General features: G+C 46.9%; 1 protein-coding gene across 4 annotated transcripts in view; it reads left to right on the top strand.

Annotated features, from left to right (window-relative positions):
• Positions 1-691: 691 nt before the first annotated feature.
• wt1a (WT1 transcription factor a) overlaps positions 692-11,139 on the top strand; it is a gene marked incomplete at both ends in the record, with an annotated part of 27,437 nt that continues 16,989 nt past the window's right edge. For 3 of the 4 annotated variants that reach the window (XM_080544898.1, XM_080544897.1, XM_080544896.1), the window contains 2 exons: positions 692-1,106; positions 8,183-8,299. In XM_080544898.1, coding sequence (XP_080401024.1) covers positions 692-1,106; positions 8,183-8,299 — 532 coding nt within the window. The remainder of the gene's footprint in view (positions 1,107-8,182; positions 8,300-11,139) is intronic. The other variant, XM_080544899.1, reaches the window with a different exon arrangement.

The following is an 11,139-nucleotide window of genomic DNA, read 5'->3' as shown; positions in this document are numbered from 1 at the left end:
AAGCAGTCTTGTCCTCATCTCTCTTGCTCCCACAGCAGCCTTGGCCCCTCCCCAGGGCCCCTGGCCCCTCCCATCTGACCACTAGCCCCTCCCCCTGGCCTCTGAGTGGATCTGTATTGGAGGTTTGTGGACTCCAAGGAAAACAGACGCATCAGTTAAGGAAAAGAAGGCGACTCCTCTCCTCTACTCTCCTCCTCCTCTCCTCCTCTCCTCCACTCCTCCGCTCCTCTCCTCCTCCGCGCCCACTCGTTCTCCTCCATTCACACAGCTGAGAGAACTCTTCCCTGGTTGGACCTCTGGACAGACTCATCTACCTCTATCTCTCTCTCTCTCCCTCTCTCTCTCTCTCTCTCTCTCTCTCTCTCTCTCTCCACTGCATGGACTACCACCACCAACACCAGAGACACGTTCTTTTGTTTCACTTTTGTTCGCGGCGAGGAATTTCCACACTCGATTGTCTTTCTACTTCTACGCCATGAAGCTGTGTTGTTGGACTTGAGTTTCCCCCCAAGAACCCGCTGCCGCCACCACCACCAGGTCCAGAGTCCTGCAGAGTCCGGACACTAAAGAAGAACCTTTCCGTCTCCAGCGTCTCTCCCTCCCTCCCTCCCTCCCTCTCTCTCTTGCCTGGGGCCTCGTTCAGCCAGAGCTGGTCCACAGGTGGCCCTCTGCGCCCCCTCGCCAGGAGACTATGGGCTCTGACATGCGTGACCTCAACACCCTGCTGCCCCCCGTGTCCGCCCTGCCGGGGGGCAACGCCAACTGCCCCCTCCCCGTCAGCAGCGCCCCTCAGTGGGCCCCTGTCCTGGACTTCCACCCCGCCAGCTCCCCCTACAGCTCGCTGGCCCCCCACTCGTTCATCAAACAGGAGCCCAGCTGGAGCTCCGGGGACCCCCACGAGGACCCCCACTGCGGCCTCAGCGCCTTCACCGTGCACTTCTCGGGACAGTTCACGGGCACGGGGGCCTGCAGGTACGGGGCCTACGGGGTGCCCCCCCCTCCGCCGCCGACCCAGCCCCCTCCCAGCCATAGCCAGGCCAGGATGTTCAGTAACACCCCCTACCTGACCAACTGCATGGACACCCAGCCTCCGTCCCGAAACCAGGGTAAGATACAACTCTGTTTACCCCGGTCTGGGTGTTATAACCGCAGGGTAAGATGCAACTCTGTTTACCCCCGGTCTGGGTATAACCCCAGGGTAACATGCACCTCAGGTTCACCTGGTTAGGGTGTTAACCGCAGGGTAAGATGCACCTCTGTTTACCCCGGTCTGGGTGTTATAACCCCAGGGTAACATGCACCTCAAGTTCACCTGGTTAGGGTGTTATAACCCCAGGGTAAGATGCACCTCAGGTTCACCTGGTTAGGGTGTTATAACCCCAGGGTAACATGCACCTCAGGTTCACCTGGTTAGGGTGTTATAACCACAGGGTAAGATGCACCTCTGTTTCATGCCCTGGTAAGATGTTTCAACTTGAGTGTAGTCAAATATGTAAATATTATACTAGGACTGTATAAAGACAGTATACAGAGTGCATTTTGATACTCAACATGCAATTATGCAACATTTTGAATAATTAGAGCAGCTTCAAGCTTATTTACAGTTATTTGCATATGTGGTCTGGTTGTCTCTAAGATGTTACTGTATGGATTTGTGACTATATTTTTGTTAATGCTTGTACGATACTTGTATAATGTAATGACTGTATAAACGTACCAATGGACTTCAGGTGCAAATGATCATATTAAAGTTCATTAATAATTAAGGACATTACATTTTGTGCAAAAACATCAGTTCATTGTATTCTGTTTACACGGTTAGCTCAAGTTTCACAAATAAATCCTAAATGAGCTTGTTAAGTATCCTGATTTCATTGTGCTAGTCTCACTGTCGTAGTCTAATAAATACAGGATTGAAAAACAATCAAGTTTTAGTTTAAAAGCTTATTTGGAACAGTAAAGCACAGGTCATTTATAGTGATCATGCGTGACAAGAAGTTACCATAATACAAAACTAAATTGATAAAGGAAGGATTTTGATATTGACAGGATTTATTATGTGGAACTGTATACGTAAATTGATGTTTTTGCCACAATATTTAATGTCAAATGATAATTTACAAATTATACATTCAGCATTCAATATAGTTTCAATTGAGGATTTCCTGTGGTGTTTTAGTGAATCAGAGCTATGATTCATGCTTACGTCCCCAAGGGCATTGTTATCATCTAATTATATTACATTATTAGATAAACATTATTGGATCTCCTTAAATAAACATTGAGTCACTGACAGTTTGTTATAATCTCTAGGAGTCCTCCTGAAGACATTAGTTATTAAAGTATGTTTTCCACTGTAGACAGTCAGTTATTATAAATGTAGTGCGCCAAATCTTTATCATCTCCAAACACATTTTATGCTTATTCATTCACTGAAATTCAGATAAATTGGCTGCTATGTTAGAATTAAGTTTATCATAATACAGTTATGATACATTGAATATTCAAAGAAACTTGGCCTTCACTCACATAAAAATAAAAGGAAATGAATAGAAAGATGTTCAGCGATTACAGAACAGGACATAAAAATTATCTCAGGAAAATACAGTAATCCAGCCGTAACAACTAAAGCTGACCAGTGGAACATCTCCTTGACTTCTTAATTGTCTCAACAAGATTAAGAGAAAGTGATAAGACTCCTCAGTCTCACTTTGACCTGTAGTCACGCGTGAAGTCCTGGCATCTCCCAGCCTCCCGGGTCATAAGTCCTCTCCGACACAGAATAATGAAATCATGAATAGAGATAAATAAATAGAAAACACCCCAGTTATTTGACAGAAAAAGGAATTATGTTAACTGGCTGTAAACGAACATCAACTTACAATCAATTTAGTTCAGTTATCAACAATTATTCCTTGAAGGATTGGAACAATAAAAAGGAACTGAAGCTCATCGATGGTGAAAGTGATTACTTTGGCCTCATATCATTTTCATATTCCAAGATTTGGAAATTTGGGGAGAGGTGATATTATTATTATTATGCCTCGGTCTCACTGTGAACTCTAGTCAAGACCTGGCACCTGTCCGTGGAAGGGGTCAACAGACCTTGTCCTCTCCATTTAATCTCTCTAGTCCTATAATGTAACATTAATTAGAAATAACACCAGTATCAAAGGACTCGTCCAACCTCCAGCTTTGCTTATCAGAGTCTTCCTGCGCTTGGCCAGGCATGAGCTGACAGGCCATGGCTAACACCCAGTCATCTCCACCAGAGACAAACACACACAGGGTCACCCAGGGGAGAGTTTACCACGGTACCTATCCAAGCCCAACTCTGTTGACTGTTACCAAGCACAAGGAGAGGGCGTCAACGCCAAGGGGGAGGTTGGTGGAGGTAGAAATCAGAGGACGGGCTCATTGTAATGCACGGATACGGAATCGTATCAAACACAACTCGTCCTCCGTTTTCGACCTCCTACAGTACCTTGTGTTTGATACCGTTCCTCATTCCTGTGATTCCTCTTTGCTGTGATGAGAGGTTTTATGTGTGTCGGTGTGTGTAGTACACCCTGTCATAGAAGAGGATGTGTTATATATATATATATATATTTTTTTTAATGGATTTAAAGATTTACTTGCATGGAAATGTAAAACAAGTTAATACAAAGTTAAAGACAGTTAAAAGACAGTTGAGAGATGATTAGGCACCATGGTCATGATCATAAAACAATATAAATTTACCTGAACATATATATTACCTGAGCGACAGAGTGAATGATCTGTTTGTTGATAGAATTCGCAGGCATTCTGAAGTTGGATACTCAAATGTGTCCTAGGGGAAAGAATGTGAAACAAAAGCTGATTCAAGCTCCTGTAAATTATATTGTATAATTCCCAAAAAATTATTAACGAAGATTGGGTAATGTCAAATGGTTTACAATGTAATAAATTATTAACAAACATGGGTGAGATGCTTTCTCCAAATTTGCATCTTCACAATGTCTACTTGAAAGCGTGGCTTTGTCATAATGAACAATAGCAGACTCAATCTAAATACTATTACATTTGTTGTGACACTTAAATGCAAAGAGTTAAAAACAGCTGTATCATTACATAATTGATTGCATATAACATTTAATACAATGCTTCTTCATTTATTACAGATCCTTCGAATGAATGATAATATTGTATAATTGTATTTGGTTACAGTAGTTTATAAGCATGAACATATTATTTTTAAAAAACATAATTATATAATGATAGTTGATGAGATGTTTGTGAGAACCTCACAGGAATACCTTCAAATAAAGCGTCATAATTTTACAGCTTTAATACTCACTATTGCACTGAAACAGCATGTTCGAAAAACATGCGGAAGAATGTCATGTTGTTTCAGAGTTACATAGAGCTGGTGCGTCTTCACGTCCCATTGAACTGCATTGCAAAAACCGACTATCCCGTTCTCAGAGTGAGGCTACTGCCACACCAAATGTCGCTGGTCATGTTGAAGGGGTACTGCCAACAAATTCAGTGTATCAGAATACTTGACTGGTCAACTTTGAAAACGTGTAGCTGGCCTGCACTCAAAAAAGAGCTTTAAAGGTTTCTTTTAATATTTCTTTCTTTCTGCTAGGCCATCATCTCTGCCCTCATATTCAATGGGCATGATGCTTCTGGGAATCACATAATTATGCTATATATACTATATGTCAGTCTATCTCAAAGGTCAGTCTCTCTAAGGTCAATCTCTCTAGGGTCAGTCTCTCTAAGGTCAATCTCTCTCTAGGGTCAGTCTCTCTCTAAGGTCAGTCTCTCTAGGGTCAGTCTCTCTAAGGTCAGTCTCTCTAAGGTCAGTCTCTCTAAGGTCAATCTCTCTAGGGTCAGTCTCTCTAGGGTCAGTCTCTCTAAGGTCAGTTTCTCAAAGGTCAGTTTCTCTCAAAGGTCAATCTCTCCAAGGTCAATCTCTCTCTAAGATCAATCTCTCTCTAAGGTCAGTCTCTCTCTAGGGTCAGTCTCTCTAAGGTTAGTCTCTCTAAGGTCAGTCTCTCTAAGGTCAGTCTCTCTAAGGTCAGTCTCTCTCTAGGGTCAGTCCCTCTCTAAGGTCAGTCTCTCTAGGGTCAGTCACTCTAAGGTCAGTCTCTCTAAGGTCAGTCTCTCTAAGGTCAGTCTCTCTCTAGGGTCAGTCTCTCTAAGGTCAGTCTCTCTAAGGTCAGTCTCTCTAGGGTCAGTCTCTCTAAGGTCAGTCTCTCTCTAAGGTCAGTCTCTCTAGGGTCAGTCTCTCTAGGGTCAGTCTCTCTAAGGTCAATCTCTCTAAGGTCAGTCTCTCTAAGGTCAGTCTCTCTAAGGTCAGTCTCTCTCTAAGGTCAGTCTCTCTAAGGTCAGTCTCTCTAGGATCAGTCTCTCTAAGGTCAGTCTCTCTCTAGGGTCAGTCTCTCTCTAAGGTCAGTCTCTCTCTAGGGTCAGTCTCTCTAAGGTCAGTCTCTCTCTAAGGTCAGTCTCTCTCTAAGGTCAGTCTCTCTAGGGTCAGTCTCTCTCTAAGGTCAGTCTCTCTCTAAGGTCAGTCTCTCTCTAGGGTCAGTCTCTCTAGGGTCAGTCTCTCTAAGGTCAGTCTCTCTAAGGTCAGTCTCTCTCTAGGGTCAGTCTCTCTAGGGTCAGTCTCTCTAAGGTCAGTCTCTCTCTAGGGTCAGTCTCTCTCTAAGGTCAGTCTCTCTAGGGTCAGTCTCTCTCTAAGGTCAGTCTCTCTCTAAGGTCAGTCTCTCTAAGGTCAGTCTCTCTCTAGGGTCAGTCTCTCTAAGGTCAGTCTCTCTAAGGTCAGTCTCTCTCTAAGGTCAGTCTCTCTAAGGTCAGTCTCTCTCTAGGGTCAGTCTCTCTAAGGTCAGTCTCTCTCTAGGGTCAGTCTCTCTCTAAGGTCAGTCTCTCTAGGGTCAGTCTCTCTCTAAGGTCAGTCTCTCTCTAAGGTCAGTCTCTCTCTAGGGTCAGTCTCTCTAAGGTCAGTCTCTCTAAGGTCAGTCTCTCTAAGGTCAGTCTCTCTAGGGTCAGTCTCTCTCTAAGGTCAGTCTCTCTCTAGGGTCAGTCTCTCTAAGGTCAGTCTCTCTCTAGGGTCAGTCTCTCTAAGGTCAGTCTCTCTCTAAGGTCAGTCTCTCTAAGGTCAGTCTCTCTCTAGGGTCAGTCTCTCTAAGGTCAGTCTATCTAAGGTCAGTCTCTCTAAGGTCAGTCTCTCTAAGGTCAGTCTCTCTAGGGTCAGTCTCTCTAAAGTCAGTCTCTCTAAGGTCAGTCTCTCTAAGGTCAGTCTCTCTAAGGTCAGTCTCTCTAAGGTCAGTCTCTCTAGGGTCAGTCTCTCTCTAGGGTCAGTCTCTCTCTAAGGTCAGTCTCTCTAAGGTCAGTCTCTCTAAGGTCAGTCTCTCTAAGGTCAGTCTCTCTAGGGTCAGTCTCTCTAAGGTCAGTCTCTCTAAGGTCAGTCTCTCTGTCAGTCTCTCTAAGGTCAGTCTCTCTAAGGTCAGTGTCTCTCTAGGTTCAGTCTCTCTAGGGTCAGTCTCTCTAAGGTCAGTCTCTCTAAGGTCAGTCTCTCTAGGGTCAGTCTCTCTCTAAGGTCAGTCTCTCTCTAGGGTCAGACTCTCTAAGGTCAGTCTCTCTCTAGGGTCAGTCTCTCTAAGGTCAGTCTCTCTAAGGTCAGTCTCTCTAGGGCCAGTCTCTCTCTAAGGTCAGTCTCTCTAAGGTCAGTCTCTCTAAGGTCAGTCTCTCTAAGGTCAGTCTCTCTCTAAGGTCAGTCTCTCTCTAAGGTCAGTCTCTCTAAGGTCAGTCTCTCTAGGGTCAGTCTCTCTAGGGTCAGTTTCTCTAAGGTCAGTCTCTCTAAGGTCAGTCTCTCTAAGGTCAGTCTCTCTAAGGTCAGTCTCTCTAGGGTCAGTCTCTCTAAGGTCAGTCTCTCTCTAAGGTCAATCTCTCTCTAAGGTCAGTCTCTCTCTAAGGTCAATCTCTCTAGGGTCAGTCCCTTGCTCAGACAGGGATCAATGGAAGATAAATACAGACCTTTAATGAGGTTCCCACCTCCACCCCCTCCACCCTCTCCCTCCCCTCTCAACTCCCTCCACCCTCCCTCCCCCACCATGGTGAAAGTGGCAGTGGTATGTAATTGATGGGGCTGGTGGAACGTTAGGATGGTGTGTGTGTGTGTGTGTGCATGCATGTGTGTGTGTCTCTGTGTGCTTTTGTATGTCTGTCTGTGCGCGCGCACATGCGTGTATGTGTGTGCACGCATGTGTGTGTGTGTGTGTGTGTGTGTCTGTGTGATTAACGAGGGAGTGTCCCACCCCGGGTCAGACCCGTACATGATTCAGACGTGGACTTGGTGTCAGAACCTCCGCTGTGTCACAGCCACAGTTTGTTTTCACTCAGGGCGCTTTCACTCTCACCCCTCCACAGGGACGACTAGGGGGAGAGGGGGAGAGGAGAGGGAGGGAGGGAGGGAGGGAGGGAGGGAGAGGGAGGGGCGGGGAGGGAGGGAGGGAGTATAACTTACCTACTCATTCAGGAGACAAAGGAAAGCATTGAATGTTATTTGATGAGCTACAGTGCGATAGGTTTTATCATGTTCATACGTTTGGTCATACAACAGTACCAAATACCTAAATTAATTTATTGAAGTAAAAATAAGGTTGTTCATATGTGACACGGTCTGATGAAAAGGTCCGCATGTCGGCAATTCTCAAGATTTAATCAATGTTTTCTGTTTTTTTACATATTACGAAAGTGTTGAAGAGCCCACTCAATATAACAAACAACAGTTTCAGGTTCACTAATTGCTTATCATTTGTGAATTGGAATCACTGTATAGTCTGCTGTAGGCTACTGGGTAAGTGATACATGGCTTATAAACACACATACGTTTTAGGACGTGTGCAAGGGACTGTGTGATCATCTAATTATGTGTAGTTATGTATTTTTAGCATGTTGATGTTCTATCGGCAAGTGATGTGCTGAACATGCAGTTAGATGTTCATAGCGATGTTCCTTGCTAGCTTGCTACCTACTAGGGAATGATGTCCAACTCTCGTCTTTGACGGTAATCAGAATGTGAGTGTTGATCGGAGTCTCTCTTTCTCTCTTCTCTTCTCTCTTTCCTCTCGTCTTGTCTTCTCTCTTCCTCTCTTCTCTTCTCTCTTCCTCTCTTGTCTTCCTCTCACAGGCTACAGCGCCTTCGATGGCGGGAGTAACTACGGACACACTCCCACACACCACACCCCCCAGTTCTCCAACCACACCTTCAAACACGAGGACCCCATCGCTCAACAGACCAGCATGGGTAAACCACACACTATTTACACGTTGTCCTCTACAGTGTGTGTGTGTGTGTGTCTGTGTGTATGTGGTGTACATGCATATGAAGGACATTTGTACCTTTGTATGTGTGTATGTGTGTGTGAAAAATATGTGTGTGTGTGTGTGTGGGATGTGTGTATACACATCCCTACCTACATATGTGTGTGTATGCATGTGTGTGCGCACATGCGTGCGTGTGTGTGTAAATGCGTGAGGACCTTCTCGAGCGTACCCCTATGTGTGTACACAGATGTGCGTGTGTATGTGTGTGTGTGTGTGTGTGTGTCCTCCCTTCTCCTCCTCACCTCAGGGAACAACGTCCTCCACCTTCCTTCTCCGACTGAGGTCAAGGGTCACCGTGACCTGCTTCATAACTCAGCAGCGTCTCTGGGTTCCCTCCTCGCTGTTCTCTCCTCACTGTTCTCTCCTCGCTGTTCTCTCCTCACTGTTCCCTCCTCGCTGTTCCCTCCTCACTGTTCCCTCCTCACTGTTCTCTCTTCACTGTTCCCTCCTCGCTGTTCTCTCCTCACTGTTCTCTCTTCACTGTTCCCTCCTCGCTGTTCTCTCCTCACTGTTCTCTCTTCACTGTTCCCTCCTCACTGTTCTCTCTTCACTGTTCCCTCCTCACTGTTCCCTCCTCACTGTTCCCTCCTCACTGTTCCCTCCTCACTGTTCCCTCCTCACTGTTCCCTCCTCACTGTTCTCTCCTCACTGTTCTCTCCTCGCTGTTCCCTCCTCGCTGTTCTCTCTTCACTGTTCCCTCCTCGCTGTTCTCTCCTCACTGTTCCCTCCTCGCTGTTCTCTCTTCACTGTTCCCTCCTCACTGTTCCCTCCTCACTGTTCCCTCCTCACTGTTCTCTCCTCACTGTTCCCTCCTCGCTGTTCTCTCTTCACTGTTCCCTCCTCGCTGTTCTCTCCTCGCTGTTCTCTCCTCACTGTTCCCTCCTCGCTGTTCCCTCCTCACTGTTCTCTCCTCGCTGTTCTCTCCTCACTGTTCTCTCCTCACTGTTCTCTCTTCACTGTTCTCTCCTCACTGTTCTCTCCTCACTGTTCTCTCCTCACTGTTCTCTCCTCACTGTTCCCTCCTCGCTGTTCTCTCCTCGCTGTTCTCTCCTCACTGTTCCCTCCTCGCTGTTCCCTCCTCACTGTTCTCTCCTCGCTGTTCTCTCCTCACTGTTCTCTCCTCACTGTTCTCTCTTCACTGTTCTCTCCTCACTGTTCTCTCCTCACTGTTCTCTCTTCACTGTTCCCTCCTCACTGTTCTCTCCTCACTGTTCTCTCCTCACTGTTCTCTCCTCACTGTTCTCTCCTCACTGTTCTCTCTTCACTGTTCTCTCCTCACTGTTCTCTCCTTACTGTTCTCTCTTCACTGTTCCCTCCTCACTGTTCTCTCTTCACTGTTCTCTCTTCACTGTTCTCTCCTCACTGTTCTCTCCTCACTGTTCTCTCTTCACTGTTCCCTCCTCACTGTTCTCTCCTCACTGTTCTCTCCTCACTGTTCTCTCTTCACTGTTCTCTCCTCGCTGTTCTCTCCTCACTGTTCCCTCTTCACTGTTCTCTCTTCACTGTTCCCTCTTCACTGTTCTCTCCTCACTGTTCCCTCCTCACTGTTCTCTCCTCACTGTTCCCTCTTCACTGTTCCCTCCTCACTGTTCCCTCCTCACTGTTCTCTCCTCGCTGTTCCCTCCTCACTGTTCTCTCCTCACTGTTCTCTCTTCACTGTTCTATCCTCGCTGTTCTCTCCTCACTGTTCCCTCCTCACTGTTCCCTCTTCACTGTTCTCTCCTCACTGTTCTCTCCTCACTGTTCTCTCTTCACTGTTCTCTCCTCACTGTTCTCTCCTCACTGTTCTCTCCTCACTGTTCCCTCCTCACTGTTCCCTCTTCACTGTTCCCTCCTCACTGTTCCCTCCTCACTGTTCTCTCCTCACTGTTCTCTCTTCACTGTTCCCTCCTCACTGTTCTCTCCTCACTGTTCCCTCCTCACTGTTCCCTCTTCACTGTTCCCTCCTCACTGTTCCCTCTTCACTGTTCCCTCCTCACTGTTCTCTCCTCACTGTTCTCTCCTCACTGTTCTCTCTTCACTGTTCCCTCCTCACTGTTCTCTCCTCACTGTTCCCTCCTCACTGTTCCCTCCTCGCTGTTCTCTCCTCGCTGTTCCCTCCTCGCTGTTCCCTCCTCACTGTTCTCTCCTCGCTGTTCTCTCCTCACTGTTCTCTCCTCACTGTTCTCTCCTCACTGTTCCCTCCTCACTGTTCCCTCCTCACTGTTCTCTCCTCACTGTTCCCTCCTCACTGTTCTCTCCTCACTGTTCCCTCCTCACTGTTCCCTCCTCACTGTTCCCTCCTCACTGTTCCCTCCTCACTGTTCTCTCTTCACTGTTCTCTCTTCACTGTTCCCTCCTCACTGTTCTCTCCTCACTGTTCTCTCCTCACTGTTCCCTCCTCACTGTTCTCTCCTCACTGTTCCCTCCTCGCTGTTCCCTCCTCGCTGTTCCCTCCATGCTGTCCTCCCAGTCCTGAACCCCTCGTGTTGGTAAACATCTGGAACGGCGTATTGTTCATTTTTTTAATGGCTGGAACGCTGTAAATTTCGGGGGTTCGGTTCTTTCGATAGGAAAGTGGAGGAAGTGAATGATAAGAGGCGTGTTGGAATGTTAAGAACTGCCCAGGGACCCATCCACTATACCAGGAGGCGTGGAGGCTCCAGAGCTCCAGAGCTGCAGAGCTGCAGAGGGCTTCATCTGGGCTTCATCTGGGCTTTGAACCGCGGGGGAAGAGAGTCCGCGGGCCTTACGGCATCAAAGAAAGGGGCCTGTTGTTGT

Source organism: Nansenia antarctica (assembly GCF_963989245.1).
Source record: "Nansenia antarctica genome assembly, chromosome: 14".
NCBI lineage: Eukaryota > Metazoa > Chordata > Actinopteri > Argentiniformes > Microstomatidae > Nansenia > Nansenia antarctica.
Note: the sequence above shows the minus strand (reverse complement) of the source record. Positions and strands in the feature narration are given on the sequence as shown.